Here is a 27,856-nt window from a genome sequence, read left to right as displayed (position 1 = left end):
GATATTTGAATTCTATTCCATGATCATGTGCAAGGGAGAATAATGAACCTGTGAAACTGGAGATTAGGAAAGTCCCCAAAGCATGTCTATCTTGAAAGCCAGAAGAATGAGATAAAAGTGTATTATCAGAAAGTATATCTTAGCCGGGCGGTGGTGGCGCACGCCTTTAATCCCAGCACGCGGGAGGCAGAGCCAGGCGGATATCTGTGATTTTGAGGCCAGCCTGGACTACCAAGTGAGTTCCAGGAAAAGGCGCAAAGCTACACAGAGAAACCCTGTCTCGAAAAACCAAAACCAAAACCAAACCAAACCAAACCAAACCAAAACAAAACAAAACAAACAAACAAAAAAAAGTATATCTTATTAGGAAAGTTTTTTGCAGAGAATGCCTCTTGGAATATAAAAACCTTTACAACTGAGCATGTTGGCATGTACCTGCAATCTCAGCTTGGAAGGCAGAGGCAGAAAGACTGGTGTACTGTAAGCCTAACATTTTTGAGTCCTAGGCCAGGCTGGTCTACATAGTGAGTTATAGGTTAGATTAGGACAAGGCTATGCAGTAAGAACTTGTCTCAGAACAACCATTCTTCCCCTAAAACAAGACAATTTATTTCCTCTTCGTTACTGTGTGAAACGGTGCTGTTCCTCTTAGATGCTGTAAGTTATCCTTCACCCTGTTTATGTCATCGTGCTGAAGACAGTGGCTTCTTCCTAACTGAATGAGCACTGAACCGTGTACTTTACTTCAGAGGTCTCTTAGCCATTGGGGCTTTATTCAATATATGTTTTAGAAAACAGTTACATTCTTGTTAAGTGATAAGTTACCATATTTCCTAGAGTTGTTGGGTGTCATGGTTCTATCGATTCTATCGATTGGCTGAGAGCTGAAAGAGCCTGACGATAGGTGTGGGGTCAGGACACTCATGAGAAACAGCCCTGTCATAGTACTCACAAGCTACACCCGGGGCCTTTACATGTGCTTTTTTCCCTTTTAATATGTGTGTATATACACGTGTGGGTGAATGGCATTCTGAGGGCACAAGATGACATCAGGTACCTTCCCCTGCCATGCCTGCCTTACTCCCCTGCAAGAATAACTCTCACTGACCCAGAAACTTGCTTTTCAGGTAGGCTGGCCAACCTGTGAGCTCCTGTCTCTACCCCTCAGTGCTAGGGCCATGGATAGTCAGGCCTGGCTTTTTACAGGTGTGCAGGGGTTAAAATTCCAAGTCCTCATGTGTGCACACTGAGTGCTCTAACCACTGAGCCTTCTTCCCAGCTCCACTACTCAGTAATTTTGGTGTTTTGAGATAAGGTCTCATGTGGCCCAGGCTAGCCTTAAACTTTCTGAAGATGACCTTGAACTCCTGATCCTCCTGCCTCCACTTACTAAGTGCTGGTATTACACAACTGTGCTACCACACTTAGCTTCTTCATTTGATTCTGTACTCATTTAAGAACTTAAAAGTGGTAAAAGAATACAACTGTAAAGGTGCTTAACTGTGGACTCCAAGCACACTGTCTCTTTATGGCCACTCCTCCTCCTTCATTCTGCAAGTCCATTCATTTATAACCGCCCAGAAGATGAGTCTCACAGTCTGGAGGACAGAGGACTTCAGCGGGAAATGGTAGGTAGGCTAAGGTCGGATTGTAGGACAGCTTTGGCAGTAGCTGGGCTTGGAAGTGCCAGAACTGTAGCCCTGTAGCAAGCATTTTATATATGTCCACTTCTCTCCATTTCCCTTCCTTCATCCAACGTTAACTGAACAGCTTCTCTATGTCCAAATGTACCAGGCTTCCAGTGGAGGGGAAGCTCATTACTTGGTGGGATATTTGGAACATTATGGGTATTGTGACAGTGTGACAGAGGAGCAGATTAGGGTTACAGTTGTTTTGCTGTCTCGGGTGATTTCCTAATGTAATAAACGAGAGTAAGATCTCCCATCCAAGAATAGTTCTGTTGGTTGCAATTGCCCAGCAAAGGAGTTCCTCTCAATGGCGGTGTCTCTGTATGGGCAGGAAGCTGAAGAAACAACGAACAGTGGGAGGCGACAGCTGGCTTCGGTGTTTCTCAGACCCCAGGGACTGCAGATGCATTTGGTGTGCACTCTTCTTTCAATCTGCTGATTTGGCTACAATAAAAAAGCTAAATAGCGTTTTTGGATGCCAACCTTGCAACTGATTCATGTTCACTGTCCCAAGTTCAGACTCATTGTTTAGTGTTCACAGTGGTTAACTGAAAAGGACAGGACCATTTCATAGTGTAGTTTTTCCTCCTCAAATGCAACTTTCAGAAGATCCATCTAAGAACTAGTTTCTATGACTCCAACTCTTATTAGCATGTTATAAACACTAGAGTGGAATCTGAACTTTAATGAAACACATACTTAGGCATAAAAACTCACCTTTGGCAGTTTGGCAGCCTTGATGGCATGGTTGGGTTCAGTTCAGTGGTATCTGTGGTGCAGGGTTGGCCACTGCCGCAGTGAGAAGGCAGGGGCTTGGTGCGAATGGGTTCTGGTCCTTTCTCCGTTTGTTTCCGTTCTTCCTGTTGCTTTCGGGCCCACTGTCACCAAGTTCCATCCAGTTGAAGGCGTCTGTCCTTTTCTAGGCTCTGACTTAGGACGGAAATACCTGAGGAATTACTGCTTTGTTTACTGGGTGTCATAGTACACAGGCTCCTAGTGACAGTACCCACTAAGAAAGATCATTTAGAAGACCTCTCTACCAATGATAGGAATTCCTAACTTTTCTGGTTTTGTGCTTGTGTTTAGATTAAATTCATCTACCTTGTGAAAAGCACCAAGAAAACCATGCTGACTCTGACACTGGTGTGTGCAGTCACGTTCCTCCTTGTCTGCAGTGGAACCTTTTTCCCATACAGCTCCAATCCTGCGAGTCCAAAGCCAAAGAGAGTGTTCCTTCAGGTAAGGGCAGTTCTTCACAAACAGTGAGATTCAGGAGATGAAATTTGCCCTGTCTGTTTTGAGATTCACTAGTGAACAGGAAAACTGACTTTTCTGCTGTTGACATAATTTAGTTGGTCTATATTTCTTTGTGTATAAAGCAACAAGGAATAATGACCATTGGTGGGCATGCTTATTAGCTAGATACACTTCCCATGATATGTGTGTGTATGTGTGTATAATATATGCATATATATCATGTGGAAATCATGAGCATTTAAAAATACCAATTGCGCCGGGCGGTGGTGGCGCACGCCTTTAATCCCAGCACGCGGGAGGCAGAGGCAGGTGGATCTCTGTGAGTTTGAGGCCAGCCTGGACTACCAAGTGAGTTCCAGGAAAGGCACAAAGCTACACAGAGAAACCCTGTCTCGAAAAACCAAAAAAAAAAAAAAATACCAATTGCATAAATATCTATAGGCTGACTAAAAGGCTTACACTATTACTAGCAAAATAAAATAGAAATTAAAAATTGTTAGTAAAATTGAGCCATAGTAACATTCAAAGTAATATGTGATAAAATAACCTAAAAAGGGGTTACAAAAATGAAGTTTAGGACTTTAGATTTCAGGTCGTTTTCCAAAACCTCTTAGAAGTGGTACTATACAGACAGAGCCTTGTCTCCGCTTTTGTTAAACAGAGGTTGTAGAGTGTGGTCACACAATGCCACCTGAGTCATCGTTTAGAACAGTACTTAAGAACTGAAAATTAAAAATACTGCAATTTGAGAGATTTTGAAAGGAAGCCAAATAGTCCTTGGCTGTAGTCTTAAAGGACAGTGATCCATTTTGTGTAATACCTTTAGCGAAGAAGTTTTTAAGATGATCTTCAGTGGCATGCCCATTGTCCTAACTATGGCAGTAGTATTTAGAAAAAGTTACATTTTTATTTTTGAAAGGACTGTGATTTGTTTTGGGTTCTTTTCCCTGTAAAGGGCAAAATAAGAGCTATGTAAGCCCTGCCAGCTGTGCACATTCCTCTCCCTGACAGCCTGCTTGTATTCTGCTCAAAGCTGAGAGCCCTGAGTTCCAACACGCGCCTCCGTTTGCCCACCCTTGCCACGGGAGCCCTTTCTGAGCTGTTCCCTGACTTCCGGGCTGTTGTTTTCTGCTGCTGCTGCTGAGTAGCTGTTTTAAATGCACTGTAAGCCTTTGGGGCACTCAGACTGACACGTGGTATGCCGCCATACCTGTCTTGTTCTGCATATGGATTAGCTTCCTGTAATGCACCAAGGAGGAAATGAATGTGAATATACACACATGCTTCCCATGTTTTAAATCTTTTTCTGAAAGGAATTCTAACTTACATTTGAATAGAATTTAATTTTTTGTCATTTGGTTTTTAAGGTACTTTACTTTTAATTATGTATATACATGTATCTGTGTGGGTATGTGAATCTGAGTGCAGGTGTTCTATGAAGCCAGAGGCATCGATTCCCTGGAGCTGGAGTTACAGGTTGTTAGGAGCCACCTGATGTGGGTGCCGGGAATTGAACCAGGGTGCTCTGGAAGAGCAGTATATGCTCTAACCACTAAGCCATTTCACCAGCCCCTGTTTGTTTTTTGAGGCAGACTCTTGCAGTATTGCCTAGACTTCCTTCAATTCCTGGGCTCAAATGATCCTTCACTTCAGCCTTCTGAGTAATTGAGACTACAAGCACACATACTGTTCCTGATCAAGTTTATATAAACATCCCCCTCCCCAAGACAGGATTTCTCTGTGTAACAGCTTTGGCTGTCCTAGAACTCGCTCTGTAGACCAGGCTGGCCTTAAACTTACAGCGATTCACCTGCCTCTGCCTGGAGTGCTGGGATTAAAGGTGTATGCCACCAGTGCCCAGCTAAATTTTATATATAATTTAAATAGACACTCAACTACATTTGTGATTTACATATCTGTCATCTGGTTTAAAAGGAAAGAAACACTAATAGTAACTTAGTAATAGAAGTCTCCTTTTTGTTTCCCTTTTTTTTTTTTTCCGGAGCTGAGGATCGAACCCAGGACCTTGCACTTGCTAGGCAAGCACTCTACCACTGAGCTAAATCCCCAACCCCTTGTTTCCCATTTCTAATCAATTCTGAACTGGGGTAGGAATGTGGGTGAAGTAGCTGAAACCGTTTCCTTACTTGTCTTGTTCTTTTTAGCACATGAGTAGAACTTTTCATAACTTGGAAGGAAATGTAGTAAAAAGAGACTCTGGAATATGGATCAATGGGTTTGATTACACTGGAATGTCTCACATAACACCTCACATTCCTGAGATCAACGATACAATCCGAGCTCACTGTGAGGAGAATGCCCCACTCTGTGGCTTCCCTTGGTATCTGCCAGTGCACTTTCTGATCAGGTTGGTCATTACTTTTTGTTTAAGTTGGGGGTCAGTTCCCAAATTCTGTCAATGTATCAGGGTTCTTATTAATTGAAACTTATCAACTTAGTCAAGTATTGTTTGTAATGTTTTACAAAGAACAAAAAAAATGCTTCTTTGTAATATAACTACAAACTTCTGATTTCTTTAGTCAGATAATGGACTCAGGAGAATGTTTTAAGAAGTCTCTCTTCAAGAAACCTGAGTAGTAGTTAGAAAGGGTGACCCTCCTGAAATAATACAAACAACATTTACAGCTTCATCCCAGCTTGAGATGGTTTTAGAGTTGGCATCTCAGGATTGCATCAAGGAAATAGGATGGGTAGTGGAAATGCCTGGATAATTCCTGTTCTTTTAAAAATGATACACTTTATGTGTATGTATGTTTTTCCTGCATTTATGTACACAGTGTGTGTGCCTTGTGCCTTTGGAGGCCAGAAGAAAGCATTCAATCTCTGGTTCTGGAGTTACAGGTGGCTGTAAGCTGCCGTGTAGATACTGGGAACTGAACCTGGGTCCTCTGCAAGAGTAGCCTGGGCTTTTAACTGTTTAGCCATCTCCCCAGCCCTTAACTTCTTTGATCTTACAGTTAGAAAGGATGTTTTTACACAGCCTGGGCGTCAGAGGAGCTGGCATTATTTATCACATTCATTAGGTGTTTTTCATACCCCTTTGTATATTCTGAACTCTTCTCTGAGTTATGTTTTACTATCAGTTAATAAGGCATCCTAAATATCAACACTACCTTTCCAATAGGAAAAATTGGTATCTTCCGGCTCCAGAAATTTCTCCAAGAAATCCTGTTCATTTCAGACTTATATCCAAAGAGAAGACACCATGGGATTCTATAAAGTTGACCTTTGAAGCAACAGGTGAGACAGTTTTCTTTTCACCTCACTTCCTAAGCTTTTTAGTAAGTTGCCATATATGTCTTCCCATCCATCTGTCCATCCGTCCGTCCGTCCGTCCATCCATCCATCCATCCATCCATCCACCCACCCACCCACCCATTCACCCATCTTCTGAGACTCCCATTGTAGAGCACAGGCTGGCCTCTGATTGATGATCTTTCTGCCTTAGCCTCTTGAGTGCTGGAACCATGTGCCATAATACTTTATAGTATTTCTAACAGTAACTGAAACTTCCTTCTTCAAGAAAATATATATTTTTATTGCTTAGAACAGTTTTAGGATTACAAAAAATTTGCGCAGAAACTACACTTTAAAGCTTATCGATTTTATTCATTTTCCCCCAAAAACAGTTTTTGGATTAGTTGATACTCTCCTTTGAATTCTGCTCTAGATTACTTTTGTCCTACTTGTTTTTATTTAATTTACTCTTCTTTTTCTTGTCTAGTAAAGTGGAGGCTTAACTACCTCCTTTAGATTGTTATTCCTAATATATACATTCAGTGCTATGAATTTCCTTTTGAATGCTGCTCACGCTCTTGGTTAAGGTTCCTTAAAATTTTTATACCTGCAGCTTTTTACATCTGAGAAAATTTTATTTGGCTCTGGGGCTATAAAATAGGTATACAAATAAATCATTTACTGATAATAAATCAGAGAAATTTATTTTAAAAGTTCTTTGGTGTACATACAATTTTACCAACAAAAGCAAGTTTGCACAGTGCGGAGATGGTTGTCCTCATTTATTTTCTACATGAAGAATTACAACTTGAGTACTTGCTGTTTTCGGATTTAGAGCATCTCCTGTATTTCCAAAAGTTGATCAGTATTTTTTTATAGTCATCAGAGTGCCACTCCAAATAAATAGGTAGTACAAATGGCAGAAGTATAGTTAGGGCCAATGCAGAAATTGTAAAATTTTGTCCTAATCAGAAGACAAAATTCATTTATGAAACTTGTCAGGAACTCAAACAGCAAGTCTAAAAATTAAAGTCTAACACATTCCAGTCCAAAGATAGTCAGATTTGATATTTATATGCTGATGAATGAAGGTAAAAAATATTGTAAGTGTATGACTATATGACTGTTATGTTTCTGCAAGAGAAGAAAATTTTGTAAAGACAGTATAAACACTAATTCATAACCTAATGAATATCAAATCTAAGCAAATATGTTTCAGGCAGCATTTGGTACATCACATACATAATACAAAGTATTCACGTTGTGTGTTCAGATCCAAGGCTGTGTTTAAGTTATGGACTACATTATAGGTGAAGGCTTTAGAAATACCTTGGATTCATTTGATGTTTCTCTTAATTACTTTTCTGTTGCTGTGCTAAGACACTGACCAAGACAACCTGTAAAATAAAAGCATTTAGTTTGGGGCTCACAGTTCCAGAGGGTCAGAGTCCATGACCATCATGATGTGGAACAAGGTGACAGGCATGGTGTTAGAGCAGTAGCTGGGAGCTTGTATTTTGGTCTACGAGCATAAAGCCGGGAAGGCTAAGTAGGAATGGTGTGGGCTCTTGAGACCTCAGTGCCTGCCCCAGGCACACACCTCCTAGTCCTTGCCAAACAGTTCCACCAACTGGGGAGTAAGCATTCAACTTGATGCGCCTGTGGAGGCCATTCTCATGCAGACTGTCAGTGTGTGTGTGTGTGTGTGTGTGTGTGTGTGTGTGTGTGTGTGTGTGTGTGTACATACTTCAGAAACCTTTTACTGTTGCTAACTTTCCCTTGATTTCCCCCCACCTCCCCGCATACACACATTTAGTTATACAACCTGCAAGCTATACAAACCATAGTTTATGAGGCTGGCTCTAGATTCTACAAATTTAAGTTATGTTTTAGTGCTTACTTCAAAATACTAAAACAAAACCCTTTCTCTTGACACTTGTTCCTAGAACTTCACCCATGCAAGACAAGTGTTCTACTACTGAACTACATCCCAGCCCTTGAGACTTCTGTATTGACCCATTTGTTATCAGAAGTGTGTTCTTTAGTTTCCAAATAATTCCAGATATTCCAGATTCTTTTCTGACATCAGTTTCTTCTTTAATCTCATTTTGAGTCAAGAAATCAGTTTCCATGATTTCTATTGTAAATACATTAAGGTGTGCTGTATGCTAAGGATTCAGTGGCTTGGGTAATGCTCCTTGTGTCTTGTATAATATTAGAGGGGCCAGCCTTAATACCATACATCCCAGGGGCTCAGGAGAGAAAGTACGAATGGCGAGGACTATTTTCAGGAAATAGAATCTCAGCACACAGAGCTCTTAGTCTAGTCATTTATTCTCCCAAATCTTCTTCTTCCCATGTTCTGGGAGTCCTGGTATATATACACTTACAAGCCGTAATCCCTTGGCAGTACAAAACCAGGCTTCCAGGGTCAAATGGAGGGGTGATAAGAATCACATAGAGCGACAATAACCGTTAATTATCATTTGCAACCCCAAAGGGAAATGAATTAACTAAAGGCTGAATTCAGGTAATATCTAAGAAGAGAGATCTTATGTGCTCAACTATTATCTTAAACATGATTGGTAGAAAATGTTAAGAATCTATAAGTTGCTAGGTCAATGCGAGAAAATAAAACTGCTTTTTTTTTTCCTGTGGCTCCTATCCAAGCTGTCTGCCATTTATCTGCAGGGTGGGGCAAAGTGTGCTTGGTCGCTAGGCAACCTGTGTACAGCTAGATGCCTCTGGTGATAGTTAAAGGGAGATCTGGAACTGGAGATAAGATTTGGGAAAGGAGAGGAAGTTAAGTTTAATTGGCACATCCGCCAGGCCTTCTCAAACAGGTAGTCTGGATGCCTAAATCTGTTCTTAGAGAGTACAGAGGTATCTCTGGTAAGGTACTTTGCTCTGTCTGGGGATGGACCTGGCCGGATGCTGCCAATGATGGTAATTACAGGGAGGATGAACTGGGGTTCTGGTTGTGCATAGCTGTCAGCGCAGGTTATCCAAATTTTCCTTTAGTAGAGGGGAAATGGTGCCCCATAAATGATGGAAAAGCTACAATAGCACACAAGAAACTCACAACAGGAAACAGCTGATAATCAAAAGCCAATATCACCACGGCTCCTTGAGCCTCAGCTTGACCTCTGGAAGGCCCTTGGCTTCTTCCAGGTATTAGCTTGTCGTAACCGGCTGTGATCCTTTGTGTATTTCTGCAGCATTTGTGAGCTGCTACTGTAGGATGGACATTCTGTCACTGTCACGTGGGCCCAGTTTCAGTTAGCTGTGAGGTTTTGCCTTATCCATACTCAGGCTATGCTGGTAGGTGAATATAGTTGAGTGTTGTTATGTCTTATAGACTACTTCTTGACCTTATATAAGTGCCTTTTCACCAGTGAAAATTTTCATTGAGTCAACTGTAGCTCCCCAAAGCTTTCTGTTGATTACTGCTAATTTAAAATTGTATATTTTTATGCCTATATTTATTTTTGTGCTATATGCATATTAGGTAAATACTCTATCACTAAGCGCTATCTCCACCTTCCATTACTTTTAATCTATGTGTCTTCGTATTTAAGGAGGATTTCTTATAGACAGTACTTAGGTTGGTCTATTTTATTACCCAGTTTAAAGGGTTAATATTTTTACCTCTGTTCTTTTTGTCTTCCACTCTTTTTATGCCTTAATGTAATTTTCACTGAGCCATTAACTACTCTTTAAAAAAACTTTTTTTGTTGTTGTTCTGGGCAGTGGTGGTGCATGCCTTTAATGCCAGCACCTGGGAAGCAGGCAGATCTCTGTGAATTTAAGGCCAGCCTGGTCTACATAACAAGTTCCAGGACAGCCAGAGAAATCCTGTTTTGACAAAAAACAAAACACCCCCAAAGTTTTGTATTTGCATATGTGTGTCTGTGTCAATGTATGTCATATGTCTGCAGGTACTCAAAGAGGCCTGAAGGAGAGTGTCCGATCTCCAGGAACTGGAGTGAAGGCAATTGTGAACTGCTCAATGTGGATGCTGGAACTAACACCTCTGGTTCTCAGAAAGGGCAGCAAGTGTTCTTAACTGCTTCGACATCTTTCTAGCCCTGCTGTAGTTTTATTTTTAGTAATTGCCCTTGAGTTTGAAATGTGTATCTGCAACTAATCCAGTTGCACTTTCAAACAACACTGTACTGCCTGGTGGGTATATACGCCTTCGATTTGCCTGAGGCAGGGTCTTGCTCTGTAGCTCAGTCTTGCCTCAGCTTGAGTCTTCTGCCTCTGATTTACCAGTACTGAGGTTACAGGTGTGTCACCAAACTTGGCCAACTAGTTCATAAAAAGTTTAGCCCTTTGTATAGTTAAATACAAAGGGCAATTAAAATCAGGCCGGGTGTGTTTATACACAATTCCAGTGGAGGCAAGCAGATTTCTGTGTGTTCAGGGCCAACATGGTCTATATATGGAACTCTAGGCTAGCCAGGTAACATAGTGAGCAGCAGATGCTCTTAATAGCTGAACATCTTTTCAGTCCAAAATTCAACTTATTTTAATGGTTGCTTCAGACTTGCAGTAAGTCTATGTCCTCATTTCACCCCTTTGGAGCACATGGAGTTGGCCTCAAAAGCAACAGGCAAGTCCTGTGACACTTCTGTGCTTCTTCCTTAAGATGATTACAGCTTATTCTGCCTTGTATTTATTTACTTTTGGACAAGCTAGCTTCAAACTCATGGTCTCCCTGCTCTCAGCCTCCTGAGGGATTACTGGAGTGTTGGTGGCTGTGACTTTTGTAGTTGTTTTTTTCTTTTTTTTTCCTTTCTTTTTCCTGGAACTCACTCTGTAGACCAGTCTGGCCCCAAACTCAGAGATCCGCCTGCCTCTGCCTCTCAAGAGCCACCACTGCCTGACCTGGTTATGACTTTTAAGAAGCCTTACTGAAATCTTTGTGTTATAGTTCACTGTCAAACAGATACACATTGACCTGAAGACTTGACTTTTCCCTTTTCCACGTTGAGTCTTCTAGGATTTCCCTCATAGTGCTGCCGGCTGATGTCCTACATTTGATTGTCACTTCCCACTTAAGAAAACTTAATGAAGTTCTGCTGCTTGCAGACTGACCCCAGACTTCTTGGCAGAGCATTTTGGGTCTTTAGTATAAAGCCTCATAGGCATCTCAAGCTATTCTTCAATAAACAAATCAGAATTATTTCCCCTTCTGGTGAATTGTCCATTGTGGAAATGTGATGGTTAACTTTGTGTCCATCTGGCACGACTAAATAGTACCTTGATATTTCTGATAACATATAAATGGGGGGGGGGTGGATTTGAGTCAGGTTGATCTGTTACCATAGTCCAAACACTGAGTGCCTTAAGGAACTTGCCACAGGCAGATTACCTTCCAACTCTTCCTGCAACCTCTTCTGGGGTGGGGGTGGGATTAGGTAAATTACATCAGCAGTTACTTTTCTCATTTAGAGGCTCTGCCTTTTCTGTTCTCTCATTACTTAACCTTGTTACTAGATACTGAACATCCAGGCTGGTACACCTCCTGCCCTGTAGAGAGTCTGCCTAAAGTCACAGCACAGATGAACCATGACAGTATGGTTTCTGTGTTAACTGTACCACTTGTCACTGCTGACTGATGGAAATGTTCCTCTTACAGGACCAAGCCATATGTCTTTCTATGTTCGAACCCACAAAGGATCAACGCTTTCTCAGTGGTCTCTTGGCAATGGCACTCCAGTCACAAGCAGAGGAGGGGACTACTTTGTCTTTTATTCCCATGGACTCCAGGCCTCTGCATGGCAGTTCTGGATAGAAGTACAGGTGGGAATTCCCCAGCCTCCCAGATAGTACTTAGTTCTCGGAAGCCAGAACACTGAACTCCAAGGTGGCTAACTGATTTTCTCTGTCAGGTATCAGAAGAACAGCCAGAAGGAATGGTCACGGTGGCCATTGCTGCCCACTATCTATCAGGGGAAGACAAGAGATCTTCTCAGCTTGATGCTCTGAAGGAGAAGTTCCCGGACTGGACATTCCCCTCTGCGTGGGTTTGCACCTACAGTCTCTTTGTGTTTTAATAGTGCTTCGAGTACATGCCCCGTGGACATTCCATTGGGCAATTTCTCTCCCATGTTATATGTTATATATCCCAAGTCAATGAATTTTAATGAGCGGATGTTCAAAGAACTTTTGATATAACACTCTTCAAGGCCAAGTACCATATGGGTTAAACTCTGGGGTAGTGGTACCTGGCCTTTTTGTCACTTGAAAATTCCAGTTTTCTGGCACTTAAGCACACGTGGATACTGCCATTCATACAGTCATTTATATGACTGTAAGGACTCAGCAACATACCACTTCATAGCTTTCCTTTGCGGATCAAGAAAGACGTACACTGTTAGACTACTGTTAATGAAATAGGTAAGTCCATGTGTTGTCAGTGGATGGTGGGTAAAATACCACTTGCTGGGATGGTGGCTCTCCTTGTCTATAACTGCAGTCACAGGAAAGTGACTGTCATGAAGAAGGAAGCCCCGAGAGCTACATTTCTTCAGGCAGCCATTAGGGTGTTTTTGTGTCTGTTCTGAGGCTTGAGCCCTGGGCCTGACTCCCAGTCCTGGAAGCCACTTCTGGACCGCTTTCCTGAGGTAGCATTCATTGTCTGCTTTCCTCTCAAACATGTTCCTGTCATTTAGGAAGAGAACATTTTTCAGCTACATTTCCTCACAGTTCAGGGCTATTTTATTTGTGCAACATAAGACCTACACTTCTTCCCCAGAGCACTGGGCTGCTAGCATGGCCATTCTGTGGTGGAAGGGGAGGACGGTGGGATATGCTATAGAACATTTATTCCCTTTGTTTTATAGGCATCCTCTGCTATACAAGGTTAATCCTAAGAACATAATTTCATTGCTACATTGGGTTTTCTGTTTTCTAGCAAGTGAAAGTTCTTATAACTTGCTCTTAGTGAGACTGGCTTTCCTGACATTGAGGTTGTAGCTTATATAAGAATGAGAAAACTATACCTTTATCTGTGTTCAGATCCTGCATAAAAGCAGCAGTAAGGTTTAGTGGTGCTTTTCACTTGGAAGACAAGGATGTAGCTTGTGAAGTATGTCATAGCAGTGCCTCTTGTGGCTTCTCTAGGTTCCATCGGTGACAGGTGAAGAGTAAAATATGCTAGTTTCTTTTTTACATTAACAAATGTAAAAAGACAAAATTTGAGTTAGTCAACAAACATGACCCAAGATCTAGTTGAAAGAAAAGCCATAGTAAAGCAGAAACAAAACAAAATGTACTTGTCAGGGAGGAACAGGAAGGTGTCTCTCAGAGTGGCCCTCAGCACCATCTGAATTTCAGCAAGAGCACAGTTAAGTGTGCACTGCAGGAGAAAACTTCCTTAAAATTGCTTGTGTGATATGTCAGTTTCTAATCATGTTCCTTGTATTGCCTGCTTAATCTCTAACTCCTTAAAACTTCTCTGTGCCCATGCAGACACAGGGCTGCAGCTACAGCTGAATGGTAACGTGCTGACTGCCACATGTATTGACACTCTACAGTGGAGCCACTGTTTTTGCTGGGCTTAACAAAAATCCTATCTATCAGCGCTTCAAGTGGCTGGCTCCTGCCCTGTATGTATTATCTGTCAGGTAGTGCTTAAGATTTGCAGCCTGTAGAGAACCACAGCTGATGAAAATAAGTAATAGTACTAATAGCTCAATGAATTTCAAAATATGGGCTTATGTTCTGGTCTTGGTTTAATCTGAAATTGATTACTAGAAATTATAGGGGAGGGGAAGTAAAACATCATGCTGAGGAAGCATACAAAAAACAAGATGTTCTCTGATTTCTTTCCTTTTGGCAGGGTGCCATTGTCCTTTTTGGCATAATCATGGTTTTCTGCCTTTGGGTTATTTCTCTATGCAAACAGTTTTGATTTTCTTTAACATTATGAAACTTTGATATTATGCATCCAGTAACAAGATGCTCAGTTTCAGGGCATGCTTAGAGGCCAGAAATGGTCAAGTAATTACATACAGTATTCTTTCGGCTTTTAATAAGCACACTCTGTAGTTATCAGTAACCCTCTCTTTTAAAGATTATCTGATCACTTGAGTAATTCACTTCTAAGAAGATATTTTCAGGGTCTCAGTAATGCATTCCCCGCCCCCCCCATGAGTGTGAATATAGGCAGCACAATAGGAGGAATATAAAGAATTGTGATTTCACAGTTCTTAATATTTAAGAATGATTGTCCTACGTGTTTCCAGTTTAGCAGCTGTAATTCAATGTCTAAGATTCCCCCAAGGTTCTACCATGAAGGAGGTTGGACCACAACCAGCACATGTGACTCAGGAAGCTGCTAGAAGAATGTGTGTGGTCTGTTTCTTTTCTTCACTGCTTTGCTGACTTATTGAGGGTTAACTGTTGCCTTACAATGTTACTGAAATAAACTTTTTAACATACTGGTTGGAAAAAATGGATCTTTTACAACTGCTTTTATTCTATCTCCATATATTAAAGCTACTTTATGTTCCTAGTCTTTTTATATATATCAAAAAAAATCTACATGGTTAAGTATAACTGCTATTTTAACAAGTGGTGTAAGCAAAGAATTCAAGATGGGAATGCTCACTTCACATGGAGTCTTTTTACCTGGAATGAAATGATGCATCTGAATTTCAAAGAAATAAAAATAACCTGCTTAGAAAATGGTAAAATCCTGAGCATATTTAGGCTTAAATCCTCTCCACTGGGAGAGGAAATCACAAAAGGATTATTATTATTATTTTTTAAACAGGAGGCTAGGGATAAGAGCAGGGAAAGAAGTTACCTTGCAGTCTGTGACTCACAGTAATTCTCAGCACCCAAGGAAAGGCTAGAATCAGGACAAAGACATTTCTCCACGCTCTTAGTTTTCTAAGCGGATTCCTTCCCAGCAGTTCAATACAAGGTAAAACAACAATTTTTGTTCTTGTCCTTTTAGGGCCAATAAAGACACAATGCATGTATGTATGCCTCATTATGTTGAACTTTTTAAAACATACTTGACTGCAAAAATTATTGAGAATTTATTTAATCCAGTTATTCTGACCAAGTAGGACTAGTGAAATGCACCATACTAACAGAATAAATGATGCTCTGCTTTGAGCATCCCAGAAGAGGCTTTCCTCTAGCTGGTAAAAGTCATCAGTGAGAACCCAGAGCATCACCCTTAATGATAAAAGACTGGAAGAAGACAAGATGTCCGTCATTGCCACTCCTTTTTGAACATCATTCTGGTTGTTCCAGCCAGGGCCATCTGGCAAGGAAAGACAAAACACTCAGATCCTAAATGCAGAGTCAAAATTATATCTGGTTGCAAATGACATGACTGTCTATATAAAAAAAATCAAAAGATGAAATTAAGCATTCCATTTATAAGAATACCATGAAGCATGAAACAGAACAAAAAGCAAAGCCTACAAGATACTGCTGAAAGAAATCAAAGGCCTGAATTGAAAGATATGTTCCTGGATTGGGAAGCATGAAACTAAAAAGGACCACATTCTTCAGATTTGTTTACACATTCCATACAATTCCTATGCAAGTCCCACTTTGGGTGTACGTACACTGAAAAGATGGTCCTAAATTCACATGGAACCGCAAGAGTCCTGGAATAGCCAAAATAGCCTTGAATGTATAAGTAAATGTAGTACTTGGACTTCCAAAGCCTCCTATAGAAAGCAAGAATCGTCTAGTGTGCTGCTGCCGTAAACATCATTTTAACAGATGCCAATCGTTGTAACTGAGTCCAGAAAGAAGCTCACACATAGTCTGTTTTTGACAGTTCACAGGGGGGAAAGTCTTTTCCATATATTGTACTCAGACAACTGAGTATCCATATGCAAAAGATTAAAGTTAGAGTTCTTCATATATACAAAAATTATTTTAAAATTAACTCAAAAGTGTTTGAGCTACAACTATAAAGCAGATATAAATATTTATAACTTTGGGCTAAATTGTAGTTTCCCAGCTTTGAAACAAAAGCACAGCAACAAGGAAAGAATAAACTGTGGACTCTTATCAACAAGAAAAGCTGTTTCAAAAGACAGTATCAAGGAAGGTAAATCATAAAGAATGAGAAAATACTAATCATAATCTTGGGTAAGGCCAGGGAAATCATAAAGAATGAGAAAATACTAATCATAAACTTGGATAAGGCCTCGTATCCAAAAATATATAAAAATCACTGGTAAGCCAAAGATAAAAATGACTTTCAGTTTGGTTTTAAAGGTATCCAAGTAAGTGTCTACTAACCATATAAAAAGATACACATAAGCCATTTTCATGTAGCTCTTGAAAGACTTTGACTAAGATGATAAGTTTAGGTAGCAGAAGCTGGAGCCTTCATTCACAGCTAATGGGAACTTTAGTGTAGGCACCCTGGCATACAGAACTTGGTATTTGCCCAAGGACATAGTCACTTTATCATCCATCATACAGAGAACTGAAAACATCCTGGTTCCTCAAATCCTCTTCCTTATCTATGGGAATATGATCCAAGATTCTCAGTGGGTTCCTGAAGCCTTAGATACGTGATACTTTCTCCCTATATATACATCTATGATAAAAGATTTGAGTTAGGTACAACAAGAAATAGGTATAACAGTGTGCTATAATAAAAGCTATTAAAAATTTAGAAATTGTTTATGTCTGTATTTTAGATTTAGTACCTTTTGGGCCTCTGTTGAACACAAAACAGGGTAAGGAAGAACTGCTATGTGAATGTTTTAGTGTTACATTCTAAAATTGAAAACTCAAACTGTAACTTTAAAATGGATAGTAAACATATCTACACAACAGCATTATTTAGCTTTAAAAAAAGTAAAGTAGATACTATACATAAAGAATTTTGAAAACATAACGCCAAGGTAATAAACACCCATGTACTAGATGTTTCTGTTTGGAAATGTCTGGAATAAGGAAATCCACAAAGCATATTTAAGGGACATGGGGAACTGTGCTAATCATTTTCAATTTACCTACCAGGGAAGACACCTAGTTTCCTGTACACTTCTGTTTGGTGATTACATGGTGTGCATAATTTTCTATCATTTCTTCACTGTATTTGAACTTGTACACCCATGTTATGAATGGTTCAATATTCTGTCATCAGGCACTTAGATGTTCCCACTTTGTATCTACATATAAATATTTTAAATATATTTGTCTGAACTGTACTTCAGAAGAATGTAAATGGTGGGACTGTAAAATGAAAATTATTTTTTGTGGCATTTTAATACATACCCTTATTTTTTGTGCCGTTAGCCTGAGATAAGGAAACAAAAGCTCATGTCATAGTTTTATTACCTTACCAAGGGGTGAGGGGTACACAGTACAGAAGCAGCAGCAACTTTAATCACAAGCATAGGTGGTTTTTAATCCCCAAGTGATTTGTTTTGGTATCAGCAAGATATTTAACCATATATATTAACTTTCAAATAGTTATGCTGAGTATTTAAGCTCATTAAATATATGGCTTACACAGTTGATATGTTTTGAACCAAACAATACAGCAAAACAAAATTTTTAAAAAAGTATCTAACCACCAAAGAATAGTTTTCTTAAGCTCACCAACTTTCTTGCCTTGGTGTTTCCTAGTTCTACTAGTTAGACACTGTACATTTCATCAAAGAGTCATCCCAGCCCGAACCACAGGAGAAGCATTAATAACCCTGACCCAGCTGTTCAGATTGGAGGTGAGGAGAGATGATTGGGCACGGCAGCACACAATTCTAGAATCCCAGCAACTGAAGCAGTAACCGACAAGTTACAGATTGCTATGCAGCTTGGGCAAGGCTCTGCCTCAAAAAAAAAAAAAAAAAAAAAAAAAAAAAAGGTGGGGGGGCGGGGATGTGACTTACTAGTGAAGGACTTGGTTAGGGCCCTAGACTCATCTTTAATGCTGCCCCACCACCACCAAAAAAAGTGAGATTAACTCAGCAGCAGCCATTTAAGACATTTGAAATTTGCTGCTTATGATGGTAAATTGTTTTTATTAACTAAATAGTCACACTAGAAATTGACATAACACAAAAGAAATGCTGGCTCTTCTCCCTAATGGAATGAGACAGAAAAAACTTCAGCTTTGTTTTGTTTGTTTTGCTGCACTACATGTACTTACATAGGAAACTTTATTCTGTATTTTTTTGGGGGGGGGGGGTTTGAGACAGGGTTTCTCTGTGTAGCTTTGCGCCTTTCCTGGAACTTACTTGGTAGCCCAGGCTGGCCTCGAACTCACAGAGATCCACCTGGCTCTGCCTCCCGCGTCCTGGGATTAAAGGCGTGCGCCACCACCGCCCGGCTTATTCTGTATTTTAAAGTTCAGAACAAGGTGATGGTTTGAGACGACTTAAATAAAGTAGCACCAGAAGGACCAGGTAACAAGAGTCACATATTTTACCCACTCAGGAGTTTTATTATGTAAAATTATTGCACTTCTAATGTAGAAAGTAAATAACAGTAAATTACCAAATTCAATAATTTTAAATAGTTGGTGAAATTTGAAGTAATTTCAAAATAATTTTGAGCTTCCCTCTAAAGATTGTTGCCTAAGAAGACTAAATCTGTCTCTTTAAAAAGTAGAATAGAGGGCTGAGTTTTATTTCTAAGCTATATCTGCACTATAAGAGGCTGTTTTACATAGTGGTACGAATTTGGTCCACATCAAATATTGTTATAAAAATAAACAAGATTTCATAAAAAATAACATTGCATTCCTTGTTCAAATTGCACAGTACAAATAAGCTATCTAAATTAATACTGTTATTATTTAGAATTACATATGGTGGGTATGTGTTTAGTCTGAAGCAACTGAATATGTAGTTCTGCTTTCATAATGTATGAAAACTAAAATTTAAGTCATGTCTAGAAATACATAAAATATTTTTAAACTTTACAATGAAGAATTTACAGACTAATTTTTAGTAGTTGATAATACAGGATCCCAGTCTATTTACATAAAAGCCCATTTTTATTCAATTTACAAAAGCAATAAATAAGAAACTACATTAATTTGCACAAAACCTCTTCCACTTCATGATCAGTGGGACTACTACTACTTTACAGCTGAGCCAATAAACCTGTCTCTATAAAGACCTCTCATTTTGGAAAGAAGAACAAGTCTTTATTCCAAGAGTGAGTATAGTCATGCAGAATCCAGCATAAAACCTTACAGATTATAATACATGCCTTAAAAATATGGACAGTGCCTTTGCATATATTTACATAAGAGTATTCACAAAAAGATACAGTTCTTTGATACAAAAATTTAGTGGTGTCAGCATAATTGACAAGAACCCCTCACCCTCTGTCCACACTGATCGAGTAGGAATTAAGCTTGCTCAAACAGGCACATTAACTCACAGGTACAGCTTCCATCGGTTCAGGACTGCTAGAGAACAGAGTACTAAATCCAAGGAGTCTCTGTCCATGAACCACACTGTGTGAGAGTAGCATCTATTCAGAGTACTGACTAGAGTCCAGCTGACTAGACAAGGAAGCAAACAAGTAGCTCAGGTACCTGATGAGCTATAGCAAGCACCTTAGCATTTATTTAAAAGAAAGTTAAAAAAACAACCCACCCCACAAAAACAAAACCAGCCTAGACATACACCGAACCAGAAAATATATAAGCTATAAGTAGTGAAAAAGCTCACCTGGGAAAAAATCATCCCTACACACTAACAACTACTAATCTGTCGTGAATAAAACCAAAATACTCTACGTGTATATGTATATTATGCTCATTACTTTCTAGTGCAGCTTACATTTTTCTTATGAAAGATGCTTTGATACCACATTTTTCATGGAGTCAAAGAGATTTAGTGGAAGAGTTCATTAAAATATAATACTTTACGAAAGTTTCTGACCCTTGTTCTTTTACCTGCTAAGTCATTCAGCCAGGTCAGCATGTACTCAGTTGCATGCTGCTGTGATAATACTGCCTGTTATGATGTTCCTCGCTGCTGTCAGGACACACAACAGTCATAAGCCCCATCCTGAAATGGCTCTTCCTCATCTGCTTGTGTTGTGTCCTCTTCTTTTCGGCTGACCACGCTGTTACTCCCAGTCTCACTCTGAGAGATGCTTGCTCGGCTGGAAGAGCCCCTGCTCTCCTCTGCTCTGGGGCTGCTCTGTTCAGGAGTCTTACCCACTGTTATTGGCTGAAAGGTGTCAGGCTGGACCTGCTCTTCTGTTATTTCGCTGAGCTTCTGCAGTTGTGGCTTAATGATGTTTAAGAATGGCTTATATCCAGGGCTGAGGAAAGGGGAAAATTAGTTGTCATCTGTTGTAATTCAAAGACTCGGTAGAGGGGCTGGGGAGATAGCTCAGTCAATAACAGACTTGTTGTGCAGGCCTGAGGTCTTGATCTCAAGCCCTAGCACCCACATAAAAAGCTGGTGTGGTGGTGCTGAGAAGGCACAGATAAGGTTTCTGGAGGCGTGCTGGACAGCCAGCCTACCCAAATCAGTGAGCCCCAGATCCCAGTGAGAAACCCTATCAAAAAACAAGGTGCACAGCTCCTGTGGAATGGCACCTGAAGCTGACCTCTGTCTTCTGCATGTGTACACAGGTACAATGGCATACACACATGAGTGTTTAGATAAACTTCTAACGGACATCAGTGCAGTCTTCAGTTTCTTAGTAGTAAGGGCAAGGACTGTTATTTCAAAATTAGTATTACAATTAGAAACAAGGAATAATAGATTTTAGACCCCAAGGGATCATTTGAAAACTATCTAACTGAAGTACATTTGGTAAGTAAGGGAAGTAAACAGCTCCAAATCTGTACATGACTGCTGACAAAGACATGCTCTCTCAACTACCACCCACTACTTCTAACCTGGAGATGCTAGCAACTGACACCGAGTGTTGAAATTGATCTAGACTCATAACCTGTCTTTTCATGCAGACTTTATTCTAACCACACAACTACCATCTAAGTCCCAGTCTCATTCTTCCACCACTTGTATGGTGTCAATCATAAGCCAGCATATGCTTCCACATTATAAACTAACCAACACTATAAACTAGTCAATGGACAGTACCCATTCAAATGGCTGAGGACACAATGGTTAGAGAAAATGACTTTAAAACATAAACATGAAAGCATTTTTAGTTCCACACACTTAAAAACCTCTAAAATGAATGAGTTATAAGTTGGTTTTTTGGGGGTGGGGTGGGGGTGGAAACCAGCACCTACCAGTCTGTAGAGGCCCATCGGTCCACAGCCTGCAGCCCTGTTTTTATGTTCTGTAACATCTCTCCATCCATCTCTGAGGACTGGGCAATACTCAGAATCTGACTGACTACTGAGGATTCTCGGAGAATCAGGCCAATGACAACACACCAATCCAGACATCCTGCCTCCATGAAAATGTGCAGCAAATAACTATATATAAAGCAACAAAAGAATGATTTTTATGAAAGAGATCTGTTGATACACAAAGGGCAGTAAGTACTAAGAAAGTAGCTCCAATTTCTACCTGCACACAGAATCCTGGCTAAGTTTTTGTGTTTTCAACAATCTGAGAAACTCACCGAAGCTGGACTTGAGATTTATGAGGGCCTTTACTTGCCAACTCCATGGAGATGTGCTCCAACTCAGACTGAGTCAAACTGAGTGTGGAGAAATTTTCATCCACCATTGTCCAGTCTCCATCCACCATGGAGCTGCTTTCAGTCAAGTCTGTGGCTGAACCAATGCTGCATTCATCACCTGATGAAGACGTTTCAGAAGTTAAGAAAGAGCTTTTCATTTTATAAGTGAGTATCTGTCTTTCATTATAAATATTAGTGATTTCCTAAATGCTGATTTCTCCTCAAGATTTCAAAATGAACACAATCTTGCTAAAACAGCCATTATATGAACAACACATACATTTTAAGAGCTAGCAAGGCAATAAAAATAAAGTATATGCCTTAAAATGGGAAAACATTCTAATTTTACAATTAGAATAGCAGTTAGAAGCCTTCACCCACAACAGAAGCTTCAGTAACAGTGATGACAAAATGGTAGCTCAAGACTAGGTAAATACTTGACTATTAAGACAGGGGAAAAAAAAAAAAAAAAAAGAAAACAGGAAAAAATTAATCTGGGCTTGTAGAGCAAGATATATAGTCTCAATTTCTTGGGTGGCTGAGACAAGAGGATAAAGGGCAGAATCAAAAACTTAGTAAGACCCTATCTCAAGATTTAAAATATAATAAAAAACAAAAAACAAATAAAAAAATAAATAAAGGGGAGGGCTTGAGGTATAGTTCAGTGACGTATGCTTATTTAGCATGCAGGAGGTCCTAGGTTCGATCCCAAGTATTGGCTATCCCCTCCTCCACAGAAAAAAACAAAACAAAAACAAAGCCCAATTACTATTGAAGCTTTTGTATTTTATAATCCCACAGCAGCACACATGGCTTCAAATCTTTCCTGCTTGTGATTTAACGATTACTGTAGAGCAGACATTGGTATGCTTTTGTAAAATGGCTACATAGTAAGTATTTCAGGCTTTGAAAGCCAAGAGGTAAAATGAAAATTATATATAATAAATGAAAAAGAATTTTCATAAACTTTATTAATGAAACAAAAACTAGTGATCAAAGTACATTTTTATGACAAAAGTCTACTTATTCTACAATAGAATTCCTAATAAGATGATGACATTTTATTACCTGGAATTCAAAGATAGTATTTCCTTATCAAAATTAATAGCAAAGGGTCAACAAGATGGCTCAGAGAGTAAAGGCACTTGCCACCACATAATACAAGCCCTAGAGACAACCAGAGTTTGATCTCAGAAACTCACAAAAAGATTGAAGGAGAGAATCACACAAAGTTGTCCTCTGACTTCCACATGTGTATTCTCCCACACACATAACAGACACAAATACACAATAAATATAAACTAAAAAACTTGATTGCAAAAATTTACACAGTGCTGATCTGTATTTCATATAACTAAAATAAATATGGTAAAGCATTGTTAAAGCCAATTTGTCCTTATCTATCTCTATAGGCAGATGTTTAAAGACTAATTCTTCAGGACATTTAAAAAAAGTATGATGTTATATCTTGGAAATGCTATGGCACACAATCTTTTCCCAAACACAACTCAAGAAGTTTGTTCCTTTATTAGATATATACCTTTATTAGATAATGGTGACAGGAAAGCATCTTGCATTTGTGGTCCAGGGGATGAGGCTATGTCTGCATCATGATGGGTGGGGCCGATGTTGCTGAGCCAGCTCTGACTTCGTTGGATGTTAGAGATGCTAGCATCCATCTCAGGAGTTATGAAAGGGTCAGCTGACTGAGACTTTAACAGCTGTTCTCCCACTGCATGGTAAGTCCAGAAGCAAAAAAAAAAAAAGTGTATTGCCATTCCGCATATGATCAGTTCAAAGCCAATCATCATATATGGTATCATTATTCAAAACTAGGGATGTGAAATTATGGGAAAGACTATTTCTGAGCCATCTTATGTCTCTTACTGTACCTAGGCCACAATTTAGTCTCTTGATCTAAGTGACTTGCCTTGGTTCCTACAAACCCAAAGTTTCCAAACACCACAATAAAATGGTTTTGTTTTAATAACTGGAAAAATATCTGAATTTACAAACTTTTTTCTTTTACTCAAACACGGTTTCACTTTTTCCTCTCCAAGTTCAGAAAATGGCACGATTGTCACAGACACTCATCACCTGGGATGAGTTCTCTCAGGCAGTCATAGCTGAGCTCATTTGAGGCTCCCTACTGACTCAGTCTGGATTCTTTGCCGCAGTAAGGTCAATACAGGAGCTTCTACATTCAGACAGTTTTAAACCTGTTCATAATTTAATAATGGTTACATCTGTGAGTTAAACTTCAAGCCCAAAAGACTTAAGAGATAATAGTTTCTATTTGATATGTATCTTTGGCCAAATGGTGAATGTTCCAACTAATGTACAAAAAGTTGGCTTTTATTTGCTTAAATTTGAATGAAAAGAGTTCCTTGACTGTCTACCAATGGTAACATGTCTAAATATCTAAAATAAAATACAATTTTTGTAAAACTGTCAGAATTCCACATTACCTGTTCGGCACTTTCCATTTTTGAAAGGGGAACTGATAGAAGAGGCCGGAATAATGGGAAATGGCCACAGGAAATCCTTGTGAAGTCTCTTCAGGGCTACTACAAAGTTGTCTACACGAGCAGCTCGAGTACGTTCTTTGCAAAGCCAACTGATTAGTTCGAAGCCTAGCTGGGCTGAAAAGCAGCCAAGGTCCTTTAACCGCACATCTTCTAAGAGACGCCGAGCATGTCTCCACAGCATCATGTCAATATACATGTTCTCAGCACAGTCACTGTCTCTGCTCCATCTGTAAGAAACAAAAGAAAGCTAAGGAACAACCTGCTGAAGAATTCTACACACTTTCAGGAAGCATTGGTAAAAGTTGAAAAGGAAGTAAGAGATCTAATATTTAACTGTGCCTGAACAGGAAGAAAAACTTCAGGGCTTCTCTATATCATACCACAACCTATTAAACATAAGACATTTTTAAATTTTGAGACAGGGTCTTACTATGTAGTCCTGGAATTCATTATATAGACAGGTTGGCCTCGAACTCACAAAGCTAGATCATCCTGTCTTTGCCTCCCGAGTGCTGGGACTAAAGGTGTGCACAACCTTGCCAGGTACAAAGTTATCTCTTAATATATAGGATCGAATATATGGAATAAGAATAAATAGGAGGCAAAAGAAGTCAGACCAGGAAGAGGAAGGGGGAAAAGTAGAGTAAACAAATAATGCATTTGTAAATCCCAATAAAAGAGGGGAAAATATAAAAGAAAACCTCTCTATTGAGTTATATAGATATATGAAAACAAAACTTATAAAAATTAATGACAAGTAAATATAGTTTATCATCTCTCATAGATATGAGTAAGTGTGTAGCCAGTTTGGTAATTGAGTAGTGGGTTCGAAGTGAGAAGCAGGGCATGGAGCAGCAGAGAGCCTGGCATCGGAAGCAGGCCTTCTCAGATTCAGACTTCACTTTCGATTAGTTGTGTGAACGTAATCAAGTCTTTTTCTGAGCCTCTGTTTTTTTCACCTGCACAATGATTAACAACCCCAGAGTTTTAAGGATTAAGACCTAAATATGCAAATGCATGGAACAGTGCCTGGCATTTGAGCTCTTGGTAAGGTATTAACCAATATTTAAACTCAGAGTATGGCTGGCAGGCAATTGTTGAGAGTCCACCACAGCTGTGTTTTACAGTGTGTTTGTATTGGGGGAGGAGCGTTAATGGCCAGAGACAGGATAAAAAGTAAAATATCATAATCTGTGCCCAGAATTGCAGTAAAAATGTAAATAACATAAAAGAAACACCTAGGGAGGAGAAAACCTAAGAGCCAAGAACAGGGAACACCAGAAGCAATGGAAGGAATTCACAAGCCAGAGGAAATCCCACCCATCTGTCACCATCGCTCTGAGTCCACAGCCACACTGCCAGACAGTTTTCCATTAGGAGAGATGTAGTCTGTCTTCAGAATGCTCCAGTCCTTTAGCTTTCCCAATACCTAACATTTTGTTCTGGTCCTCTGTCATCAGAATGATGTTAATTTACATTCATTACATTTAGAACAAGTGCATCTAGAGTTACTTTAGTACAAAGGCATAAAACTTACACAGAACAGGAGTGAACTTAACAGGAAAGAAAAAGATAAAAAGACACCTTCTCTAAGTCTTTTGCAAATAAAAAAATGATTTGCAACTGAATTAAATATTCTCTTAAGACTTAATTATACAAATGCCTTGAAATGCAATGCTCTGAAAACTGTAATTGTTCTTTATTCTTTTACCTTTTTCCAGAAGGACCAGATGGCATACTTAGTGTTTTCTGTAAGCTGAATTTACCAGGGGGAACATTTTCAGCTGACTGCGATAAACTGATGCTCCGATTCCTGAAGAACTCAAATCCTCCACTTGAACTGGGCTCCTGCGGTCACACACAGCATACAGTAGTTTTAGCCAAAGATGCCCTGTGGGTGTATGCCCTAAAGAAGCTGTACAATTCTGCAACTAACCTGCACTGTAGGTGTGGAGGGAGGGGTCTCAGCTTCTCCAGAGCCAATGGCTTTAAGAAATCGAATCATATGTCGACACAGGTCCCATTTGCCTTGTTCCAGTGCTGTGTTGAACAGGAGGGTGGCATGCTGCCTGCTAACTGCAGGGACTTCCATATTCTACACAAAGAACAAGGAAGACGACAGTCCATTTATAGGATACAATTTGGAAGACAGAGCGGTTCTTTTCTCGATACTTCCCTCAGCCCAAGGAGTTAGCTGGCTGGGGGCAGGTGAATGCTGAGACTAAACGGAGCAGTTAAAGGACCGCATGGGGAAAGAGGCAGCTGCTCGCTAGGAGTGTCCTTCCATGACTCACTGCACTGCTCCGTGTTAGGTGACCAGACACAGCTTACATTCCTCATGCCTTCCTTTCTCTTTACTGTAAAAAGTTACATCATTCCCAGTTGACAGGGTAAGAAAAAACAAAGGTCTCTCAATTGTTTAAGGTCAATAGAAAAGCAACATCAATCTAGTATTGCTTGACTCCAAAACACTTGGTCTGTCTCCTACAGTGTTTTCTGAAGAGTTGACAAAAGGTTTGCTTCCAACAGGACCAGGCAGGACTATCACACACTGAGCATGGCCTGCACTTCCTTCACACTCTGGCCCTGCCTGCCATCACGAAAGCTGCCTGCAGGCTGAGCTTCCTTACCGCCCCTTTCCCACCAACCTAGGCAGTCTGTGGGAGGAAGTTCCCAACTCCACAATGGGAGAGCAACAAGGGTCAGCAGAAGGAGAACACAGCTACCCGGACTTTCTTTTTTATGAACATTAGGACCAACTAGCCAAATGAATCCCAGAAGCTCAGGGCCGCGAGCCTCTGCTTGAGTATCTCCTCTGGTTTCCGTTCATTGTCATGAAGTTAAATAATGTCGTCAAAAGTTTGCTTCAGTCTGAGATTCAAACTGGGTTTATGTTAGCTTGTTGTATAAAAGAAAGAACTTTAGTGTAGCCTTTGAAATCCACATCAGATTTACAGTAGTAACAAACTTTCTAGCCCTTTTATCAAATATATAATGAAATGAATTTTCCGGGGTCTCATTATTTTGAGAAAAATGTGTTATGAAGGTTATTATTGTGGCAGTCCTGAACCTTCTTGGCTGTCCATAGAAAGGCTAAGATTGGATGCTGTGTTAAAGTTATTCAGAATCCTTTCAGCAATTTCACATTATAAGAAAAAAAATCTATTTTTGTGGGTAATGAATGCACTAATGTCCGAAGTACTATGTTTTTCACTGTTACTGTTTCTTACATCAGTCTAATGTAGTATTTCTAATGGAACATGTACATCATATATATTACGTATAATAAAAAAAAATTCAGCTGAGATGGCTCAGTGGATAAATTTCTTACTATGCAAGCCTGATAACATGAATTCAGAATCTGTAAAAAAAAAAAAAAAAAAAAAAAAAAAGCCTGACACAGCAGTTCATACCTCTGTAGTCTCATGGAGCCCAACTGATAAATGGGAGGTGGAGACAGGAGAATTTGCAGAAGCACAGAACTCTCCTGGCTTC

General features: G+C 39.8%; 2 protein-coding genes across 15 annotated transcripts in view; one reads left to right on the top strand and one right to left on the bottom strand.

Moving 5' to 3' along the window:
* The window catches only part of Ermp1 (endoplasmic reticulum metallopeptidase 1), a 45,135-nt gene extending 30,235 nt beyond the window's left edge, over positions 1–14,900 (top strand). Inside the window, 5 exon segments of the mRNA XM_028894594.2 lie at positions 2,775–2,927; positions 5,111–5,313; positions 6,091–6,206; positions 11,848–12,011; positions 12,101–14,900. Coding sequence (XP_028750427.1) covers positions 2,775–2,927; positions 5,111–5,313; positions 6,091–6,206; positions 11,848–12,011; positions 12,101–12,265 — 801 coding nt within the window. The 3' untranslated portion in view covers positions 12,266–14,900.
* The window catches only part of Ric1 (RIC1 homolog, RAB6A GEF complex partner 1), a 117,733-nt gene that overhangs the window by 3,128 nt on the left and 86,749 nt on the right, over positions 1–27,856 (bottom strand). For 4 of the 14 annotated variants that reach the window (XR_005091483.1, XR_005091480.1, XR_005091481.1 and 1 more), the window contains exons 20-27: positions 26,298–26,456; positions 26,073–26,209; positions 24,302–24,588; positions 23,374–23,565; positions 21,774–21,951; positions 21,436–21,624; positions 20,116–20,489; positions 2,406–2,618 (exon numbers count right to left, since the gene is read on the bottom strand). Coding sequence is in view for 4 of the 14 variants with exons in the window: in XM_028894578.2 (XP_028750411.1) it covers positions 20,201–20,489; positions 21,436–21,624; positions 21,774–21,951; positions 23,374–23,565; positions 24,302–24,588; positions 26,073–26,209; positions 26,298–26,456 (1,431 nt within the window). In the remaining 10 variants the exon portion in view is untranslated. Of the gene's footprint in view, positions 1–2,405; positions 2,635–6,885; positions 7,168–13,213; positions 13,375–18,501; positions 18,541–18,606; positions 20,490–21,435; positions 21,625–21,773; positions 21,952–23,373; positions 23,566–24,301; positions 24,589–26,072; positions 26,210–26,297; positions 26,457–27,856 lie in introns of those variants that run through there. The other 10 variants (XM_028894578.2, XM_028894560.2, XM_028894570.2 and 7 more) reach the window with 7 other exon arrangements.

This window comes from Peromyscus leucopus, chromosome 1 (assembly GCF_004664715.2).
Source record: "Peromyscus leucopus breed LL Stock chromosome 1, UCI_PerLeu_2.1, whole genome shotgun sequence".
In the NCBI taxonomy this organism is placed as follows: domain Eukaryota; kingdom Metazoa; phylum Chordata; class Mammalia; order Rodentia; family Cricetidae; genus Peromyscus; species Peromyscus leucopus.
This window is presented reverse-complemented; position numbering and strand designations above follow the sequence as displayed.